General features: G+C 44.3%; 1 protein-coding gene across 2 annotated transcripts in view; it reads left to right on the plus strand.

Annotated features, from left to right (window-relative positions):
- The window catches only part of LOC130545956 (ephrin type-A receptor 5), an 81,556-nt gene that overhangs the window by 7,320 nt on the left and 50,361 nt on the right, over nucleotides 1-23,875 (plus strand). For both annotated transcript variants that reach the window (XM_057320892.1, XM_057320893.1), the window contains exon 3: nucleotides 11,339-12,002. In XM_057320892.1, the coding sequence (XP_057176875.1) occupies nucleotides 11,339-12,002 (664 nt within the window). The remainder of the gene's footprint in view (nucleotides 1-11,338; nucleotides 12,003-23,875) is intronic.

Here is a 23,875-nt window from a genome sequence, read left to right on the forward strand (position 1 = left end):
TTTGGGCATAGGTGGGAGTAGGGGTTGGTCAATTTTGGATTGATTGTGGGAGTTAGGGAGGAAGTGCTTGTGTTCAGGAGGTTTCTGGGGGATTATGTTACAGTCTTCTCACAATTATATTAATTGAACAGAGCATCAAGAGTGGGAGGAAGGCTAAAATCAGTTTCAGAAGACTCAGTAAACCACGTCACTTACTGTACATTGTAAAACATCATCATTTTTTTTTAAATTGCTGGTATAAAACATCATTGTAACATTGTTAGTAGAGCAGTTAAAAACAAATGACAAAATAACAATTTCATTTCATTTAGAACATATTTTTGGTAACTATGGTGATGTTAGACATGTCTTTGCAATAGCCTGAGTCCTGAGTCAGTCATATTGCTCTCCATTTCAAAAGTGACCTGAGAGGCATATATAAAGCTGTAAAAAAAATGTAATTTTGTAGAATTTTATTACTTTATTTCATAGAATTTTCACTTATTTTTGAAATGCTGTAAAAATATTTCATTACAGAAATAAGAAAGTGCACAAGAAATAATGGAATACACAAGAAATAATGAGATTTGAAGAAATTGCCATATTTGTTGCCATATTTAAAGAGTAACTATTACAATGTCCTTGAAATTACATTTCATGCAGTGTGTAATGTTGCTGTGTGTGAATGTAAACAGTCTGCCAAGTTGTAAAGCCGAAAGTGAACGAATAACAAAGTTGGTTTGGGAAAAAAGGAGTCGACTCTGAATCGCGCGAACGAGTCGCCTGTCGTTCTAATTTCAGTTCCGTGTAAGATTTGCATCACTTTGTGTAATGCCCGCCTACGTTCCATTTGCGATACTGCGACACTGTACGCGGTAGACCAATCACAGCCGACTAGACCATCTGACCAGTCAGATCAGAGTAGGCTGACAGAAAGGAGGGGATAAGACTGATGAATCACCAAACGAATCGTTTGAAAGTCAGTCAAGAAGTAAGGTAATTATAACTGCCTATTATTAGAAAATGAAAGTGGTTTTACACCGTGTATGTACGATAACTTGTTGTTGGACACTCCATAAACCAAAGTAGGACCTTAAAAATCACAAAATATTTACTCTTTAAAGGTGTTTTGGTTTCAGTATCTCTAAATAAGCTTTAAATTTAGTTTTTTCTCTCACAAATCCTTTCTCTTCAGAAAACATTATTTAACTTTAAACTCTATTTTATTTGTACGTTTTTGGATTAACACACTGACAACATAAATGACACATGTAGTAATGAAATCAAGGACCCTTTCCTTGAAATGGTCACAGAGTGTAGACCCGGCAAACACTCCACATCTGTAAATTTCAAAAGATTTTGTGTCTGCTACAATCAGCAATTTGTACTGGCAGCTAGATCACAAAACACCAGCGATTATCTTTTTTGCCCCGGTTTGTTTGTTTTCAACCCTGGCTTCATGCCGCTTTAACTGCTGTCAGCGCAGGCCAGCTTTGCCAACTCAACGAAGCGATTTACAGGAGCTCAGCTAAATCTGGGCTTTGTGCAGGCCTAGGGCACCTCTGGCTCACACCGCTGTCCTGTTTCCTCTTTCTTACTGAAGGGGAAAAACACATTTATGTGATGCTCAACAAAGGAATCTCTCCATCCACCCTGAAAAGTCACATTCACTCATCCCACCACCCTCTCACGCAAATACATTTTGCCAAAATCATAGCATGAACTTGTTTTCGATTGTGCCTGTCAGTCATGTTTGGCTCCTCCCACCACACACCCAAGGCCACAACAACAGGGATGGTTTGTGGTTGGGAAATGGTGGGTAATGACGGGCTATTGCTTGAGAGGCAGTGGTCGTACTTTCTCTCTCGTTCTCTGTGGTGTAGAATCAGTAATGAGAGAAGGGAGTGCTGTGGGAGTTGGGGTTTATGGGTAAATGCATGCTTACAGCACACACTAACTCACACTGGGAGAATTGAAGGTTTTAGGGGCAGAAAGCAATGGTAAATAAGTGTGCTGGGCTATCGGAGGGAAGGATTTAAAGAGAAAAGTGAGAAAGTCAGTGGGGGACTGGATCACTGTGGGAAAAAGAGCTTGAATGATAAAAGTTCAAAGAAATGTTTATGCTGTTAATGCCTGACAACTAGTCCCAGTGGTTCTGTAACAGAAAAATAAATCATATGTTTGTTATACTATCACTGGTACTGTATACATACGGATCATATTCAGGTGCCACGGCCAAAATTAACCTATAATTTTCATAATTTAACCCAACAGTTGTGTTTGTCCATATTTGACCTGACCATGGTTTGAAACAATCCTGCGTTTTAGATTTGTAGATAAACGTTTAAAACGTCCAAGTCCACATCCAACTGTTAAATTATTAAAAATTTAAATTGATTAGAAATGATGATGACATCGATGTGGGTCATCTCAAAATACAGCCGCTGTCTTTTTAGTAAAAAAAGTAAAAAGTGTGTGTGGATTGTGGATACATAGTATCCGTGCTACTATGTCCTTGCCAGGCTGCTGGCCAGGTGTGGCACTTCAAAGTTTATCCAGATATGATTCATGTTATCAACTACACACAGCTGTGACATGAATCACATCCTTGTGCAATTTGCAATGTGTGTGTGCGTGTTTTAATAAAGGCTTTTAGTATTTTCTATTCATCTTTATCAATGTGTCAGAAATGTTGTCATCCAGCAGTGCCGGGTATTAGTACTTTTCACATGTGACGTTGGAAATCTGAACGATCCAAATATGTACTGGCTCATTTTCATTCCAGTGGTGGCTCTCTCTAAATTGCAGCATTGCCAATGCCATTTACCATATCATAGCCACACTTGCTCTCATTAGAGAAACAGAATGACAGAATCACATTTCCGGTGACACTCCTCTTGTGACGCATTGGTAAACGTCTTGGTTACGGATGTAACCTCGGTTCCCTGATGGAGGGAACGAGACGTTGTGTCGAACCGACAGAATGGGGTTTGTCTTGAGAATCTATCATCTTCTGAGTATTTAGAAAAGGCCAATGAAAATTGGCGAATGAAATTTGCATGCCGGGCTCCTCCCCGGATGTCCGGGTATAAGAGGGAAGCCGGCGTGCTCATTCATTCACCTTTGGTCTGAGGAGCCTAAAGCATCCTCCCCCGACCGCTGGGGTGGGCGGCCAGTGTTGTGGCATGAGGGACACAACGTCTCGTTCCCTCCATCAGGGAACCGAGGTTACATCCGTAACCAAGACGTTCCCTTTCTGTCGGTCTCTCGACGTTGTGTCGAACCGACAGAATGGGGTACCTATGGAAAACGCCACAGCACTGAGCCGCGTCACAATCTCTGCGGAGCGACGTTGACTGGCCTGGGCGAGTCAGACGAACACGCTAATGCGAAATTATGACCTTCCAGTGGAGAGGAAGGGGGACCCAGAGCTTTCCACAAAAAGTTGGGAAGCCCCCTAACGCCGGCCGTCACGGCGGAGGCCTAATTCTCTAAATGGCGAGAAGCCGCCCGGCACCGTACGGGCCACTGGGTAAGCATTATTCCCCCTGGGGGAAAAACGCTGCAGAGGCCACTACCTACCGTAGGGAGGAATTAGTGGAGACACCACATGGTCTCACCATCAGGGGAGAACTCATGGGAAGAAAGTGCGGACAGGAGTTAACCGCAAGGTGGGAGTCCACCTGGGGAGGTCATGGGTTGCCAAGGTGGGAACCATTCATGAGGATACATCAGACGGAACAGCCCACGGAGGGGGGGTTACCACGTCTGGAGCACTAGGTCCGGTTAGAGCTATGTGGGAGATAACTCAACTGGGGGCAGGGCTGCTCTGCCCAGCCTGTCCCCTGGAAGGGTGCTTAGTGATGGATGGAATGCCTGTTCTTTACCCGAGGGGAAAGAAGTGAGGCGGGATCGCCACTGCTCCCCCCGGAGGGGGAAGGGCTTCCGCAGGCGTACGCCCTACCGGCTGCCGGTCCCACACCTTGCCAGGATGCGGGCTGACACCGGTTCCGCGCGTAGGTAATAGAACCTCACGGAGTTGTTGGGCATAGCCCAACCCGCAGCTCCGCAGATGTCTGCCAGAGAGGCGCCCTGAGCCAGTGCCCACGAGGGGTGTGCCTCACCCCCAACGGGCAGGGGCGAAATGAGATCGGTATGCCCTAACGAGGGCATCCACGATCCAGTGCGCCAGCCTCTGTTTGGAGACAGCCCTCCTGCTGACCTCCGAAACAGACAAAGAGCTGCTCAGAGCTTCTGGGCTCTGCGTGCGGTCCAAGTAGAGGCGCCGTGCACGTACTGGACACAGCACGGAAGGTTGGGTCTTCCTCCCCGGTGGGGAGCGCCTGCAGGTTCACCACCTGGTCTCTCGGGAGAGTGGTGGGAACCTTGGGCACGTAGCCGGGGCGGGGTCTCAAGATAACGTGAGAATCCCGGCACCGAGTTCTAGGCAATCTGTGTACACGGAGGGTGCTTGTAGATCCCCTACCCTCTTGGAGGTGAGCGCCCTGCGGAAAGCCGTCTTTATCAAGACTGAGAAAGAGCGGCAACCCCGAGAGGCTCGAAGGGGGCGTGGCCTCTTGAGGCCCGCCACCTAGGTCGCAAGAGGGTACGGAGCGCGGGTAAGGTGGTCACCCTCTCGCTCCCCTTAGGATCCTAATGACCTGGTCGTGCTGTCCCAGATGCTACCCAGCACTTGGGTCATGATGAGCGGCCGTAGCGGCTACATACATTCCCAGTGTGGAGGGGGAGAGGTTACTCCCCCGTCTCTCTTGAGGACGGGACAGCTCGTACCCGACCGAGCAACTCCGCGGGTCTTCCAGCCGAGAAGAGCACCAGGACGAGAAGAGGCGCCACCTATGGGCGTATAGCCACCCAGTGGCCGAAGCCCTAGCATGCGTGGGTCACTCAGGATCTCCTCGTCCCGTCCAGACATGGAGACCAGGTTTTGCCTGGGATGCCGTAACGTGCCCCTTCCCCTGGGGAAGCTGTCCGCCAGGGGGAGCGGCCAGGGGGGAGTTGTTGTCAGAGCCTCAGCTCCGAGAACCAAGTCCTGGTTAGGCCAAAGGGGCGTAACTAGTACCACTTGATGCTCCTCTTCCCTGGCCTTGCACAGGACCTGTGCAATGAGGTTCACTGGGGGGAAGCGTACTTCCGCTTGTCCCGCGGCCAGCTGTGCGCACGGGCATCCGTGCCGAGGGTACCTCGGACAGGGAGTACCAAAGCGGACAACGGGTGGAGTCCGGGGAGGCAACAGGACCACCTGTGCCTGGCCGAACTGCCCCCAAATGAGCCGGCTGCGCTGGGAGGGAGTCGCCACTCTCCGCGAGGCGTCGACTGACGAGAGAGCGCAACGGCTGTCTGGTTCAGGATGCCTGGGATGTGTGTGGCTCACAGGGAGCTGATCACCTGCTGACTCCAGAGGAGGAGGCGTCGGGCGAGTCATGTTAGCTGCTGTGAGTGAAAGAATACGCCACTGCAGCTGTGCTGTCCGACTGGACCAGCACGTGCTTCCCTGCACGAGAGGTAGTAGCCTCCTCAATGCAAGTAGCACAACCAACAACTCTAGGCAGTTGAATGCCAACGCAGGCGGCGCCCCGTCCACCGCCCCGACACTGCTTGCCCGTTGCACACGACACCCCAACCTTGCAGGGAGGCATCCCAAAGGGGACTCCTGTCCGCAAGAAGGTCATGGAGACCAGGGGGTTAGGATGTGTCGGCAGAAAAGCGTCTGACCATACGCCTGCTGCCGGTGTGCTACGCTCTCCAAGGAACTTGACTCTGCAGCCAGTGTTGGAGCGGTCGTATGTGCATCGACCCGAGGGGGACCACCCCCGCCGAGGATGCCATGTATCCCAGGAGCCTCATGTTACAGGGGGACCGCTGACTGTCTGATCTTCAGGCAGTTCAACACTGACCGGGCGCGCTAGTCAGTCGCGCTGCCTCTGGGAGGCCGCGAGGGTGCGGGCTTCCTCGTCGCGGGTCTCGCGCCCCCCCCCCGGGGGGAGAGCGGGGCCGCTTGTGAGGACAGAGTCGAGTTCCATACCGAGAAAGAGGATGCTCTGCACCGGGGAGAGCTTGCTCTTTTCTCAGTTGACCTGTAGCCCCACCGATCTAGGTGCCGGAGCACCAGGTCCCTGTGTGTACACAACAGATCTCGAGAGTGTGCCAAAACTTTAGCCAGTCGTCGAGATAGTTAGTACCCGCACACCTCCTTCCCTACGGGGAAGGAGGGCGGCTTCCACGACCTTCGTAAAGACAGTCCGAAGGGGAGGACCCTGTACTGATATGCCCGTCCCTCGAACGCAAACCGTCGGAACGGCCGATGTCGAGGGAGGATCAAGACATGAAAGTACACGTCCTACAGGTCGATTGCCATGAACCAGTCCTGACGCCTGACGGACGCCAGGATGCGCTTCTGCGTGACCATCCTGAAAGGCAGCTTGTGTAGGTGCCTGTTCAGAACACGCAGATCCAAGATAGGGCGCAACCCTCCGCCTTTCTTGGGGACAATGAAGTACGGGCTGTAGAACCCGCTGAACATCTCGGCCGGTGGGACGGGCTCGATCGCTCCCTTCACCAGAAGGGAGGCGACCTCCGCCCGAAGTACGGGGGCATCCCTGCCTCTGACTGAGGTAAAAAGGACGCCCCGGAACTTGGGCGGACGTGTAGCGAACTGAATCACGTAGCTGAGACGGATCGTCTTCCTCAGCCAGCCTGACAGTCTGGGAAGCTGAGACCAGGCTCCCAGAACTGTGACAGGGGGACTAGAGGTTTGATCTGCTTCATCGCCCCCGCGGAGGGTGGTTCGATGGCTAGCAGTACGGATTCCTTGCCGGGAGAGGACCCCCGGGAAGGAGATCGGCTCTGCTGTTTTTCCTGCCTGGCGATTGTCCGGCTCGACGCACTGTCTGTCTGAGAGTGCTGAAGGCTGGTGTTTATACTCAACATTGCGCTTCGCCATGACGCAACGTCGAGTTTGCCGTTCACCGTCGTGCAGAGGGTGAGAGCACCTGTGGTAACCCAGAGAGAGAGGAAACTCTCCTTTTTGAGAGTAAGTGGGCGCCAGCCCCCCGGAGGGGGCCAGCAGATGGAGAGACGGGGCAGGATCCATCCCTATCCGACTTCCCAGCGATGTGGCTGGGGTCGGGCCCAATGGTAGCCTCGATCCCCCTGAGGTGTTCCCATGACGGCCGCTGCGCCACGGCTGCTGATGGGGGGATGGTCTCCTCTTCGCTGTCTCCTCCAGGGGGGGCCGCCTGAGTGGGGGGCGCCAGAGCTGGAGGGCGTTGAAGAGGACCAGGGCTGCTGGGAAGCAGATAGTGCACGGGACTCGACGGCCGAGGCAGCCGAGTTGCGGCACGGAGGACTGCTTCTTACTGTCGAGAACCCTCCGGGGAGGCCGCGTGCGGGTCCCGCGCCTCCCCCCCAACGGGCGGGGGGTGAGCGGGGCCGCTGCGGCTCGACAGTAACACCAACCAGCCCCCCCTTGCGAGACGGGTACGTCGAGAAAGCGGACCTTCTCAGCGTTACTCATCTGCGCAAGGATTGGCCAGAGGAGTTTCTCATGGACCACAAGTGTGGACATCGTCCGACCCAGGGCCCGCGTGGTCACCTTGGTCGCCCGTAGAGCGAGGTCGGTGGCGGCGCGGAGTTCCTGCATAAGCGCTGGGTCGGTCTTACCGTCGTGGAGCTCTCTCAACGCCCTGGCCTGGCAGGAGCCATAGCGTGGAGAGAGGAGGCAGCTTGGTCCGCCGCAATGTAAGCTCTCAACACCAGAGATGCCGAGACACTACATGCTTTGGACGGGAGTCTAGGTCGAGCCCCCCCAGGTGGCCGCCACCTACGGGCACGAGTGCACCGCGGAGACATACTCCACCTGGGGGACACCGACGTATCCTCCAGCTGTCTCAACCTCGAGGGAAGAGAGGGTGACAGAACTTTTTTTGACGTGAAACGTGCCGGGAAGGGGCATTCCAGGTCTTACAAAGTTCCTCATGCACCTCCGGTAAACACGGCACTGGGGGCGGGCGCGGCTTGGAGCCACGCTCAAACGCGAGGGGCCATGTAGCCAGCCGCGAGCGCCGGGAGAGGCTGTGCGGGCACTGCAACCCAACACTCACGGCGGCCCGGGAAAGCATGGCCGACATCTCGACATCCGCTTTTTCCTGGGCTCGACCCCCCGAGGGAGGGAGCCAGAGGAATCGTCAGAGTCGGATGGCAGTATGTCACCCCCCGATGCTGCAAGAGAAATCTCATCATCACGCATCGTGTCCGAATACGTGATTGAGGAATAAGACGGCGGACCGTCTTTTTTGGGGAACGGTCAGACGAGCGAGACGAGGTGTGAACGGTCCGTGAGCCGTGGCTGGTGGATTATCGCTCACAGTAATCCTCATATCACCCTCGCTGCTTGCCATAGCGGACGGCAGGGCCGTAGTCCTGGCCGCCACGGAACGGGAAGCAAACGAAGTGGTGGCTGAGTCCCGTGGGAACACAGCCACCTGTGACGCAACGTCTGAATCGTCACCGCCCGCATTGCGGGCAGGACGTATCCACAATGTCTGCCCCAGCGTACTGGAAGCAGGCATTGTGTCCATCCCCCTCCTCGATGAGTGTGTTGCACCCATGAGAACAGCGGGACAAGCCACGCTGGAGAAATTTGCTCTATTAGAAAAGGAAATTTGCTTGAACACCTCCGGAACTGCCGAGACGCCCAGGGGAGAGTCACTGCAGGAAGGGACCGTCCGCTGTCCACGTCGTAGATTCCAGCAGAAAGAATGATCACCCAGATCGTAGAGAAGCTCACCAGATGAGTAGGCTCTGAAGAACAAAAGGTGAATGAATGATGCCGGCTTCCCTCTTATACCCAGACATCCGGGGAGGAGCCCGGCATGCAAATTTCATTCGCCAATTTTCATTGGCCTTTTCTAAATACTCAGAAGATGATAGGTTCTCAAGACAAACCCCATTCTGTCGGTTCGACACAACGTCGAGAGACCGACAGAAAGGGAAGCTTTGTTTAAGAATTTCGTTGTGTAGCAGTTGTCTTTTAAGCCTTTTTGTTATGTCCTTGTTGCAATAACAGCTTAGAATTGTCTCATGCTATCCTTGGTCGTCTGGTCCGCTAGTCTATCGTCTGCTCACCATGCAATTTATGACAGTCACAGTATAGTCAGCACCCTACAGCCTATATCTCAGTGATTTTCTGGTGTCGTCCAATAGAAAACAACAAGATTTAATGGCATGCTTAACTGTGTGTGGTGAGAAAAGTAAATTCCTTTGTGCTGGGAAACACACAACTTTGAAATCACACATCCCCATAGTTTGCATGTAAGTGTTATACCATCTAGCTAATTTAACACATTGAAATTATTTAAGAGCCCATGCATGGTGACATCTGCGCAGAGTAATTATTGTACAACTGAAAAAAAGCAAAGTTGAACTGCACCAAAGTAAGTTTCAACAGTATCCAAACCACTCCTCAATTTTTGCCATTAGTTGGGCAAACAGTTAGTTCTGCACTAAATCAACTATTGTTTAGTTGTTGCTTGTCACGATGCTCAAAAAATATGAAGTAAAAGTTGGCAATTAATAATCAGCTTTTAAAAGGGTGTATCTAATCCATTTTTGCACCTCCACCATATGTACCCACCACATATGTCAGTTGGAAGTCTTCATATCAAATGCAAATACCCTGTCTCCTTGAAATGCTTAGTGCTGTTTCATAGCAGTTTTGAGCTTTGACATTTAAAACATGGCAAGACAGACGTTTTGATGACTCTGATCTCTAATGCACAAATTATTGCCAGCAAATCCCACACTTTGTACACCTTAAACCACTGTTTTTAGTTTCTGAACTGTGAGACTAGTCGCACACACTACATGACTCCCAGTGGTTTAGACTACAGTTCTACTGCTGTCTACACAGTTCACAATCTCTCTCATTCAGAGAGAGCATCAGGCAGAGGTAATACGAGGCCTTGGGAGGGTCTCTCTGGTCACTGACTGTGCTTTTGAAGAGCTCTGAAGGACTGTTCGGGCCCTCTGGGTGCATTCTGAGGTCTTGCTTTGTTAACTACCATGTTACAATTCTCCTGACTGCATAGATTAAAGCTGGCAGATTGTTTTTCCGATCTCTCTGCCACCTGATGTATTGTTATTGAGGATGTCTTTGGACAGCAAAACATACATCTATATTTTGTTATATACAGGCATTGTTGTGTGTGTTTAGGTGCCACCGTGTTTTTATTAAATTGTTATACTGTGTCAAAGAACAAATCTACTGAGAACATTCTCAAACCCATTCAGTTAAGTCCTCATTCTTAATGGAACTTATCCTTTAATGAAACTTGCCAGAATTATGGCATCACATAGCCTTTATATTTGCTTATACTATGGTCTTTTTGAATACTGGATTCTGATTGGCTGGAAGGTGTGCATTAAAACCCTTTAACGCACAGGTAGCTCCAGTAAATTTGATTAGATTTGAAATTTAACTGACAAAATCACTGTAATTTTCACCTGTTTGATCTCCGCTTCGCTTCGCGTCGGGTGGTTCTTGGCCTCCACGTCGTGCATTAAAACCATTTAACGCATGGCTAGCTGTGGATTATCCCTTACTTAATGCACAGTTAGCTCCAGTAAGTTTGATTACATTTGAAATTTAACTGACAAAATCACTGTAATTTTCACCTGTTTGATCTAAAATTTCACTGTAAACATCAATAAAAGATTTAACTTGGAAAATGACCATGGTATAAATTTTAATGCGCTTCGCGTCAGGTGGTTCTTGGCCTCCACGTTGTGCATTAAAACCCTTTAACTCACGGCTAGCTGTGGATTATCCCTTACTTAAACATGAATTATCTGCATGACAAGTGATATTTGTGTATAAATAAAATGATACTGTTTTAATAGAAATTTACTTTACCGAGCTTGAAAATGAAAGGGAGTTGTAAACTAACCAGCACTTACTGTTTTTTTTAAGGATGTGATAACAATTTATGAGGTCTCTCACATAACTATGATTGTTGGTTACTGCACATTTTACCACTGAATTGAAAATAAACTATGATAAAGTCATAGCCTACGCCACATTGTCTAATAGTGGCCCTAAACTATTAAATTTAGGTGTCCTTGCCAAGGCTGTCCCATTTGTCATTACATGATTCAGGATTCAAGGGATGCCCCCTTTTGAGATGCTTTGTGTTCTCTATGCACCGTTTTGCACCCGATAATCTACTGTATGTAGCATTACATTACAAAAAAAAGTGCATGACTGCAAGGGCTGAGGGTGGTATTTGCAAAAAGGTTAAGAACTGTCATTTGATCTGTATTTTTTCTCTACTTTTTGTTTTAGTGGGAAGAAATTGGAGAGGTGGATGAGAACTACGCGCCCATCCACACTTACCAAGTGTGCAAAGTGATGGAACACAACCAGAACAACTGGCTGCAGACAAACTGGATACTAACCCAAGGTGCCCAGAGAGTATTTGTGGAGCTGAAGTTCACTTTGCGGGACTGTAACAGTCTCCCGGGGGGTCTGGGCACCTGCAAGGAAACTTTTAATGTTTATTTCTATGAAACCAACAATGAGGAGACAAGGAATATTCGGGAAAGCCAATATATGAAGATCGACACCATCGCAGCTGACGAGAGTTTCACTGAGCTTGATCTTGGAGACAGAGTCATGAAATTAAACACGGAAGTTAGGGATGTTGGTCCGTTGACCAAGAAAGGCTTCTACTTGGCTTTTCAAGACCTGGGTTCGTGTATTGCTCTTGTGTCCGTTCGTGTCTTCTACAAAAAGTGTCCTTTCGTTGTCAGGAATTTGGCCCTCTTCCCAGATACCATAACTGGGGCAGATTCTTCCCAGCTTCTGGAGGTGTCAGGGACCTGCGTCAACAACTCAGTGGCTGATGAACTTCCCAGAATGCACTGCAGTGCAGAGGGGGAGTGGCTGGTGCCCATTGGGAGGTGCATGTGCCAGGCAGGCCATGAGGAAGTTAATGGCTCCTGTCAAGGTTGGTGAACATCTTCATTATTATCCAAATGCAAACGCAGCACGTGTGTGACACATCCCCTTGAACTGCCTCACTGAATGTCACAGACACTGATGAGAACCTGACCCTTTTATATGATGTGGGTAGACGGTAGCAATTCACTTTCTAGTAACTTAACGTTTAAGTTTTGTGTATTAAGACAAATCTTTATTGTGTTGTCGTTTGTATCAATTGTCCATTATGGTAGCGTTTACTGCATATTTAGGATATCTTGAGCACTCTGTAGGAAGTTAAGATACTTTCTATAGGTGGTTAGAAGCATTTCAGTGACACAGTGCTGAGAGGCGGCGTTAATCATGTGGGAAATGAAAGAAGTGTTGATAGTGTAACAGCTGTCAGAAGGCGTAAAAGCGACAGGCATGATTCATTGATGTGGACAATGACATGACAATGAACCCAGCTTGATAGCAGCCCACTTTGTGACAGATACAGCAGTGTATATTGTTTAAAATGACACAATTCACTTATATTGTAGCAAACTTACATTGACATTTAGTATGAAACCTATGTGAAATACATGCAAAATGTTTGTCTCTTAAACACAAACTGCTCAGAGGAAACATTTTAAATTTTTTGTGGGAAAGTTTGGCCTCAGTTTGTGACTTTAGGCTCAGTGTGTTCCACGAAACCAAAATAATCAAACAATGAAGGTTTGGGTTCCGTTTGTTGAAAAGCATTTTTAAACTTTAGTTATTAGTCGCATCGAAAGTCGTTTAGACATTGTTTTTCTCTATAGACGATTTTGCAAAACCTAAAACAACACTGGTCCAGAAGCACTTCCTGTCTATAAACATAAGAATTGAAAATACACTGAAATACAGTTTAAATCCTTAGCATTGGTAACATCTTCTCAGTTGCGTACCAAGTTGTTTTTATATTTTAGTGATGTGTTGCAGATAAAGTAAAAACTAAGGCTACATCTTTCTGATGAGAACTTTTTTGAAATTTTTTTGACAATTAGGGTCACTTTTGTTGAGATTGTAGGCACTTTTTGGAGGTTGTTGACCCTTTTTAGTTGGTTAGGGAGACCACCTGGCTGACTTTAAACAGCCATTCAGCTTGGCCAGATTGTGAGACCAGTCAGACCACATTAAACCAACTCACCAGTTCCAGCTAAAATTGAAAACTTTTATGTTGGCTGTTTATTTACAGCATTTTGGGGGCTTAAAATGCAGTTTTTTTATTGAGTATACTTTTGGAAAAAGTATACTGTTATCATATTTATATAGACTACAAAAAAACCCAGTGACATCACTTAATAAAAAAAAAACTTCCATTCCATATCCATTACGTGTTCAGAGTTTGTTTCTTTACAAATTGATATCACCAACTCCTGATTTGGCATGCATAATACAGTCATTTCAGTCATTTTCATTGATACATGTGAACTGAGATGAGTTTGACAGTTTTTTCATGTAAACATAGTCTAAATCCAACAAACGACTTTAGGCTGGTGATTTTTTTAGATAATGTCAAAAGTTAACTTCATCTTAGTCAGCTCTTTTCCCTGTGTGTGGAACAATGCATTTGACTTACCCTGCAACCTTGTGTTCTTCACAAGTACTTGCTAAATCTTAACTTTCTGTTTAGTTTTTTTCGTTCCCAGCATAGCAAAGTGTGTAAATGCCTCCTTCATGCATCCTTTATTCTGCCAGTCAGTCTTTGACTGTCAACAATATTAAAGGGCACGTATTTTGCAAAATTCACGTTTATAATGTGTTAAAACATTAATACGTGTCCACAGTGTCTGTAAACAAGCAGTCTAAACAGTTAAAAATGTGCTCACTCCTTTTTTAACAATTTGCGTAATTCAAAAACCCTGCTGGTAAAATCAAAGATTTGAATTCTGCCGTTAATGTCGTCACTCAACGGCAAAGCCCACCCAGCAGTGGTGACGATCCGCTCTATTTGCTTAGACACAGCCCCATGTGGGAAGTACAACAGTCGCCATCATTAGATCGTCACTGGAGCTAAACAATGTCTGCGCCACGGAGGCACTACAGTTGTTCTGTATTAGGATGTACCGACCAGCATAACTGTCTCCAATAGACTCCCGCAAGCTGAGTTACAGAGAACAGCATGGTTAAATTTCATTTATGAACGCAATGTCCCACTGAGAATCGGTAAAGTATTTCACGTTTCCGCCAATCATTTCACGCCGGACTGCTTCACGAATGAGGGCCAGTACAATGCGGGACTTTCAACGAGGTTGCTACTGAAACCGGGAGCAATACCAACACTTCGTGCCCAGTCCTCATATCCAGCAGAAGCAGTAATGTTAAGTATCACACCTCATATTGTTGCTGATTAGTCTTTCAAAATTGCCACTCTTAATGGGCTTGTTATCGTGCTATATTGGTAATGTTGCTTACAATAGAAGTACAGCGTCTAACTGTTTTTATTGACGCTGCCCTCACATGCTGTCGGGCTTATCGTGAACAATACGTAAAGTAAGTGTGACAGTACATGATAGAACAACGTTGAAAGCATAGTATAACTGTAGTAACGCTAAACTATACCTGCTCGACCTCCATGCAGCATTTATTCTCTGGCTCTGTAGTCATTTTACTGCAATTCCCACAGGAGCACCTGCACAGCGATTTATACATTATCATGACGGACCATGCTAATGCTTATCGATCACTTGAAGAACATTAATTTCACAATAACTGCAAAATTACAACTAACCATTCGTAAACGTCCTGTTCAATTCTTAAGGTTGTCACTTCTTGTGTCTCTCCATCAGTGTCAGACTCCGGTTCGTACATATAGGGCTGAACACCACTAACAATTACTGACATTTTGATGTTTTGTTTTGGCCGGTACGCTTCGGCTCTCACTAAATCCTTGGTGTTTCAAGTCTGACGTCATCACGCAACAGTGTTTTATTGGCAATTTTAACAATCATAGGTAGTTTAGATGGTTAGAGTAAGGTTAGGGTTAGGGTGTGGGTTAGGGTAAAGGTTTCGTAAGACTTGAAACACCAAGAATTTAGTAAAAACCAACAAGCCACGCCCACGGATCTGACTCGAAACACCATGGATTTAGTGAGAGCCTCAGCCACGAGTTCCTGAAACTCCGCCCTCCTCTGGAGAGGGGGCTGGGGCGAAAAGCTCATTAACATTTAAAGAGATACAAGCAAAATCGGTGCTTTTACACACACTCAAAAACGGGCAACTTCAACATTCTATAATAAATGATCCGCTGGGTATTTTGAGCCAAAACTTCACATACACACTCTGGGGACACCAGAGACTTATTTCACATTTAGTAAAATCATTCGAACAACCTCTCCTTTAAATTATAATGATCAAACAGTTAGCAATTTTCAATAAGAGGGGGATGAAAGTACTGCTGGTTTTTGTACCCTGTTAGCCATGCATTAACTTTTCTTTACTGTGTTCCTTGAGACATTAACCCAGGCGAACAAGATCTTACTCAACGGCGTCGTGAATGATCTCAGAAACAGAAACTTCAAAGGAAATATTGTTTAAAAGAGCAGCCACGCATCCAACTGTGATTTTTCTAGTCCTGAATTAGATTGTACTCTTTATTGACTCATCAGCGAACCCAACACCCTTAATTCATACGTTTCCTTGGGCGGCAAAGAGATTACTGGTGCTCAGCGCTGCATGAGATAACTTCAGTCTGAAGCACAATTATGTCATTATTTACTCCCTTAATATAAATATATACACCTTCATTTCATGCCCATGTACTGATATTTATCTCATATGATGGAACACAAAAGATTAATTTTTAAAGAATCTTCAAGCATTTAATTTCTTCCATACAAGCCATAGTGATATGTCTGTCAAACCTAAAAGAATCAGTAAAGTTGTCCATGTGACTTAAAGTTATAATGTTTTCATATGTCATATTTATATTTATGTCATAGTTAACATTTACATTTAGTCATTTAGCAGACGCTTTTATCCAAAGCGACTTATAAATGAGGTAAACAATAGAAGCAATTGGAACAACACAAGGACAACAAAAAGCATGAGTGCAGCAAAAACTGGTCTCATGTAGCCCACTATAGTATACAAAGCTAAGGATTTTTTTTAAGGATAGAAAGAGTAGAAAGAAATAGAAGTCATAACTAATCGGTCAGATGTTGACGGAAGAGATGGGTTTTCAGCCAATTCTTAAAGGTGGCTATGGAATCTGCTATTCTTGTAGCAGAGGGCAGATCTGTCATGACTGTGCGTGAACAGAGACTGCGGAGACTCAATTGCGGGAAATGAATAGGTCTTTATTGAAAAGTTTCCACAAGAATCCACCAAGAGACACCGGCCTCGGAGCCACGTGAGTCCGCAGGGAGAGATCTCGACCCGAAGGCACTCACGTAAAAATCTGAAGTAGACCCAGTCCGGGAGATTCTGTCCCATGAAGGGGGGAACGCACAGCGGGGAGAACCCTCGACCCACTGGCCGATTCTTGCCGAGAGTGGTGGTCGGTGGTGAAGCGATTGCCGGAGTGTATAATAGAGCAGGACGGTCCGGGACACCAACGGGAACTATGGGAAAACAGAGCTAGAGAACTAAGCACTGGAGACTTGGACTATAAGAATAATGCCAGAGAGTTAACTAGAAGATCACCCCAAACTTAGAGGGGAAAACAAGAAAACTAAGATCTTACTATGACTAGACAAGGCTAGGTCCGGTCAAGGACCAACTGCAACAAACACAGGGTCTTACACACATGTAACATACAACGATCTGACACAGGACAGTAGAACGGAAGGAAATATAAGGGGAAGAAATCAAAACCCAAACGAGAAACAGGAGGGGAGAGAGAGAAGACAACGAGTAACGCCAGATGAAAGTCATAAGGCAAACGAGAGACAGGAGTGGAGAGAGATGAGACACTGATTTGACAGGTGAGGGGACTGAAACAATAATGAAGAGACAACTGGTAACGAAGGGGCGTGGTCACACCACAATCACAAGAAAATGCATGGCAGGTTTTAACCACACCATGTGCTCAAAAGAAACAAAACATCCACACAAAAGAAGAAACAAAGCCACAAGAAACAAAAACATCAACACAAGAGAGATAACAAAGACACACTAAACAGGAACCCTGACAAGATCATTCCACAAATGTGGAACAGATCCAGAAAAGGTATGTAAGAGTGGTTTTTTCCCTTTTTGGGATGGCACTAAAAGACGTTGCTCGTTTGCAGAGCATATGGGATTTTCGAGTGAAGATATGGGGTTGCCGAACCAGTGGTGGTCTTTTAGGCCAAGAGCAGAGCTTTCAATTTGATGCGAGCAACTATAGGGAGCCAATGTAACCAAATGAAGAGAGGGGGGACGTGTGTAACATTTTAAACAAAGCAATAGCATGTCTACAGAGGACTTGGAATAGCACATGAGTCAACTACTGTTTTGGAGCTTAAGATATGTGGTCATCTTGAATAGTCAACAGAAGAGACAAGTGAAAAGATTCTTCAAAAATCCATAATTTTGAAATGACGTGATGGTGTAAATAATAATTACGTTAAAAAATATATTTGGTGAACTATTTACAATTCCAGTGCTACATTAGGTGCTGATTATATATATTTTTGAAGACACAACCCCCATCCACACCACTAAAGCCCAGATGATAAAATGAATGCTTGGATGAAACAGACAGCAAGTGATTGAGGGGTTCAACGCTCTAGTGGTGGAACAGGGCAGTGTGTCCTGTGAATGAAACAGACCCTTCATCCTCCTCTTCAGATTGCTTCCTTTGTGTGCCTCCAGAGTTGGCGCTTTGCGATAAGGGTTGTTTTTGAATGCGGTTTGATATTTCTGTGAGAATTAATTTCCATTGAGCCATCTTGAGGGAACACCCGGTGCCTCTGCAGTGTATGCTTGCGGGGGAGTTTGTGCAGTCGGCCGGGTTACCCAGCAGACCAGGGGACAAAGTGTCGGAAATGCTTTTGGTGCTTTTGTCTGAGGGACGGTCCACCATTCAGCGAGAAAAATGGCACAATGGAGCTGTGGGTGTGCGTGCGACGCTGTTCCTATTCAAATGTTTCTTGCAAGCAATTATAAAATAAATGTAAACATGACAGTCACCTGAGATACACAGGAAAGAGGCAGTCTGTCTGCTCTTTAGGGAGACTAAATACATTGTTTGCGACAAAGTAGCGAATAAATAATGTAGACGATGATAATTCTGCTGGGAATTTGTGCTTTTTGTGAACAGAATTAAACACATTATAATAGAATAGATCCTCTGAGCTAAATTGTGACAGCTTGTTTGGGGTGATGTGTGCAATTTTGTCCAATCCCCTTGCAGAAAAACAAATTTAAAGCTGTCATCATTTGACGTCTTTCTTTAGCTTTGCGCTCTCAGTTGGACTGTGATGGTAATTCTCACTTGAATCGTCTCTAGTCAAGCATGCTTTCATGTGTCTTTATGAATGTAGGTCACATTTCATCTAGTCTCACATTCCCAGACTTTTGACTTGCGGCATGTCTGGTCCACATTGCAGATTTTTCTGGTACTATCTGTACCCCCATTCTTTATTATTTTGTGGGAATGTGATTTATAGTGCTGTCATAACATACTATGCATGTATGACATAAATCCCTGTATCTAACATGTAGCCTGAATGTGGGCTGTCCTCTAAATCCTCTTTGGTTGTGTGACAAACAAGTACAAAGGTGTGTACTCATATCCCTTCATATCCATGTCATTTGCACCAAAATGAAATACCACTCTGTTTTCTACAGACAGCGTGAACAAAGGACACTTTTTAGCAAAGACCGCCCTGCTAGGCCTGAGGAGGTGTGTGAAAAAGACAGAAATGCAGAGGGAGATGGGCTGAAATGAATGGGGGTGGAATGGCAGTTGGTCCTCTGTGGAATTCTGTCGGGCTCTCCAGGCGGAAGCTTCCTGAAAGCACAGGATCATCATTGATCACCCATTATTTTCATTCCTGTCATTCCTCTGGATGTTAATAGTTATTTATAGAAACACACAACATGATAAAGAACCTTTAGGAACATTTATTTTTAAGAATGTCCTGCTTCAAACTTATTCTAGTTAGTACTGCAAGGCGATTGAGCTAGCAGTGACAGTTTTGTGTTTTACTGTGTTGTCTGGTAATATCAGTTCTCTTATCCATCTAGAATGATGACAGATACAGAAACTTTAAAGGATTAAGGCACCTAATATTGAAATTTTCCATAATGTCATAGTGACTTTTCTTCTGTGAAAAATTAAGGGAGATAAAGATGAAGAATGTTCTTACATTTTCTATACAATGAAAGCATGTGATGAGCAGGCAAATGTTGAAAAAAGCACGACAGTATTATAAATGTAGTACAACAGCAGTGTAAACATTCTGTTACAAAGTCATAATGGTTTGAACCAACGTAAAAGAGACCTAATGATGACCACATTTTTATTTACGGGTGAACTATTCCTTTATTGTATCAACTGACAGTTTCACACACTTTTACAACATATAACCATGCAAGTACAGAGAATTAGTGATTATTGATTTATTTGGACATACCGCTGATAAACGGCCTATTTCTCTGATGGTGATTTTATAATGATTGATTGCATTTTTCTGTGCCGTCGGTATGAGAATTTAATAGGATTTTTTATGGACTCATTTATAAGCCGTTAGAGCTACTCTGCGATTTCCCCACTGGTGCAGACTGCAGTGCAGAAATGTTGCTCAGAAAACGGTACGTTGGATATTCCTGAAAGTGAGGAAATGACAGCTTCATCGAGAAACTCTTCTCACCCAGTCTGTGGGCCCTGCTGGCAGAAAAAACAGCTCTCCTTCAGATACACGAGTGAAAATTACACAGCTTGTGTTTAATTCAGCATTTCCTTTTCCCACACTATGTGAGATTGTTCCATGGCATGGTTAGTGCTTCAGACATCTCTATCAGATCAGTGGTTTAATTAAGCAATAAGCCAAAAGAGGCTGAGCAAAAGCACAGATTCTTTGGCACAATGTGGTGTGAAGCGAAATTATTTTATTTGTGGTTAAAATACTGTAACACATGGTCTTTTATGGCTTATTGCATTTAAAAAATGTGGCAATATCCTTCCACCAAATAATGGACTACTTGCACATAGCCTTGTGACGTACTTCAGACTTGAAATGTTACTGCTCACTAGTATTTACAATGGGCTGTTGCTGCCTATCAAACCTAAACTATTTGAATAAAAGATTGTTAAATTCATACACAACATAAGAAGAAAAATTCTAAGCATCACTAGGTACATCGTCTTGAAAAAAAAATCCCAAAGCTTTAAAGTCCCAGTGAAATAAAAAATGACAATATCTATTTTTTTAATGAAATACTGCAGTGTTTATTGTACATACACTGTAAGAAATATATTGTGAAAATTACAGTAATTTACTGGCAGTCATTGACAAGTAATACACTGTATTTAAAAATACAGTAAGTTACTTGTCAATGGCTGCTAGTTAGTAACTGTGATTGTTGATTACAGTAAGTTACTTGTCAATGGCTGCCAGTAAATTGCTGTGTTTTTTTTATTACAGTAAGTTACTTGTCAATGGCTGGAGGTTCATTACTGTGTTTTTTTGCAGATAATGTAGATAATTTGGAAACAGCCCCTGACTTAAGAATAAAATTATTAATGTGGTTTTAGTTTACTAACTTTCTGTAGTATTTACAGTTTCTGACCATAGGGGGCAGTGTGGCCTAATGGTTAGAGAGTCGGACTCATGACCAGAAGGTTGCCGGTTCGATTCCCAGGGCCGGCGGGTAACAACTGAGGTGCCCTTGAGCAAGGCACCTTACCCCTACTTGCTCCCCGGGCGCTGTAGTGATAGCTGCCCACTGCTCCGGGGGTACGTGTGTTCACTACTCTCTGGATGGGTTAAATGCAGAGGTCACATTTCGTTGCCTTGTACATGTGCAATGACAATAAATTGAATCTAAATCTAAAAAAAGTTTAATACTATTAAGAAAAAAAAAACTTGGTACAAATTCAGTAGAGTACCAGCACTTTATGCTTGGACTGATACAAGTTGATCACACTGTTTGACAAATACACTGTCTCTATTTTAATGTGAAGCACAATTTGAAAACATTTCCTAAACAAACAACAAAATGCAAAAATATGGCAGAATGTAATCATCCCCCCAAACAAGTCCACTTATAAACACTGGGGAACACTGCTAATACAGTGCTGCTATGAACTGTGAAGGAAATAAATACTCTAGGTGGTAGACTAACTCCAACTGTGTCTCAAATAATGCAAACAAAATGTACAATAAAGATGGGTGTATAGTGCATACTTCACAGCTGAACTGAATGGATTGATCCACATGAAATGTTACAGAAGATTTCTGAAAAACAAATAATAAATATTAAATTATACTATATACATTTAAAAAACATTTAGCTTAAATAAACATTCAACTTTATTGCCATCATTCTGCATGATAAAGCATTTTGTCTGTGGCAGCGGGTTTGAGGCACCTGTTTTACTTTGTGCAAATGAAATTGATACATATGCCTCTGAAGTGCACACACTGTCATAAATGTAGCAGGACATTCTGCATGCCCACACTGAAATCTGTTGTTTGCAAGACTTCTGTGAATTTTAATATGCCAAATTAATGCAGAAATTGAAGCTGCATTGAATTTACATACTTTACATGTATAAAGCATGATGACACCTTAACGTTAAAACGTCCACCTGCACTGTCAACGATTAAATACTGTTATGTTACTGTTAATAAAGTGACAAAGTTTAGTCCAAAGAACATTTAAGAAACTTACCGCAACTACGCAACCTGTGCAGCTACACTCCCATCACAATGCAGGCTGCTACAGGTCGGAATAGTGGGCGTGCCAAAAGGTGGTGCGGCACCAAAGAGTATACATACAAAGAGGCGAAACTCTGGTGCTTTTTGGGAAACAGCTGCTCATATTGCCATCGTGACAGAAAAAAAGACGGGTCGCTTTCACCTTTTGTGCCTTGATTTGCAACATGTGCGTTTCTCAGCATTTTACATGAGTTTGAATGCTTTTTCATCAGAAGTCAAAACTATGAGTTTTTTAAATCAATACTATTGAATTCTGACAGTGGTTAACATACATGACCCCTATCTTATGTATTTATGTCAAATTTGGAATGATAATACATCTAAAGGGCTCAGCATACTACATTCGAAATCGAAAAACGACCGTCTGTGACCTGATTTCGAACAAAATCTGGTCCAAACGACAATTCGTTTCACTAGTTCGCCGCAGCAAACCAAACAGAGCTTTCTGGGAAAGTTTGTGTTGGCCGGTAAACACCCTCGAGCCACCATTGGTCCATGGCCATTACGGAATAGGTGGGTGTGTTGTTTGTGTGGCCACGTGCGCAGAGGCTATTTGCATACGTCATGTAAACCAGAAACAAAGGGGTGTTGGATTGTTCGAAAACACTATACCGTATCTCAACGTTTTCGACCTTCGTTTTGCCTCAAAACGCAGAACGAAAGTGCAATTCGCCTGGACTATGCTGAGCCCTTGTTGCTGATGCTTGGACATGGAAAATGAAGAAACAAAGCTGCATCTCATTGAAATCAAAAGTCTGAATTACATGTTAGCATTAGATCATGAATGACAAAATAAAATACCCAACAGTGAACCATTTTGATGTGTTTTCAGGCCTGTCTATACACTGCATCAGGTATGTGAGATGATTTGGGAATAAGCAGACATCCAACTAGACGTTAAAGACACAATGACATTTATATAGTAGATTTACTAATTCCATAAATCAACTTCAATTTGCCATGTTCTAACAGCATTGAGCAAAAAAAAAAACAGGTTTGGCCCGACAATTGCACAGCACAAAGACCAACATTAGATGCTGTCAATCGCATGTCTGTGTATTATAGTTTGTATGTATTAATTTCTGTGCAAGTTTACTCCATAGAGGTTAAACATAGGAAAAGGATGTTTATCGTCAATGGTCAAATGCGATCTGGGGAGCATTGTTATGATTTATTATTATGTCTTCCTCTGTTGTGAAATGAAATTCATGGAAACTCAATGTTTACTTTCACATTGTGTTTTGTATGACATTGATTTTGTCCCTTCTATTATAAATAATATTACGATTGCGAGACGATTTTGGATCCAATTTTATTTAATGATTTCTCTTCCCTAATGGTGAAATGAATTATTATTCTGCACCATTTGCAAATTGTCCCTATCTGCCATGGAGCAAACAAATTCTTGCACCCAACACTTATACTGTTACACTGTTATGGTAACGGGCAATGTTTTGTCTGAAGCTGCGCGCGTGAGCGGCCGCGCAGACTAATTGTAGGAGTAAACCATTCTCGTGATCTGGCAGACTAATCCTTTTGGAATAATGCCCAAAACACTACAATTTTGTAATGGTTTTAATGCAAAAAGCTAATGGTTCACAATGGTATTTTAATGAAAACCATTCATTTCTTTTGGGTTTCTTTTGTTTTTATCAGCAGGGTGGTTACATTTATAATCTGATCTCTTGAGATCAATCTGTCATATACAGGTATTTTTTGCGTCTTTTTGTATATATATATATATATATATATATATATATATATATGAAAAGTTTGTTTCCAAAATGAAAAATTTCAAAAATCATGTTTTTTTTTAAATTTCAAAAATCATGTTTTTTTATTGTGCATTCCAATTAATATCAATCAAACTGCAGTTGGTTTGTTTTGATTTAAGCCATAATAACTAAAAAAATACATCTAACTAACACAAGAAAACACAAGAAAAACATGATAACATCATAAAAAACATATAATGTCATATATAGTTTATATATATATAGTTTATATA

Source organism: Triplophysa rosa, linkage group LG22 (genome assembly GCF_024868665.1).
Source record: "Triplophysa rosa linkage group LG22, Trosa_1v2, whole genome shotgun sequence".
In the NCBI taxonomy this organism is placed as follows: domain Eukaryota; kingdom Metazoa; phylum Chordata; class Actinopteri; order Cypriniformes; family Nemacheilidae; genus Triplophysa; species Triplophysa rosa.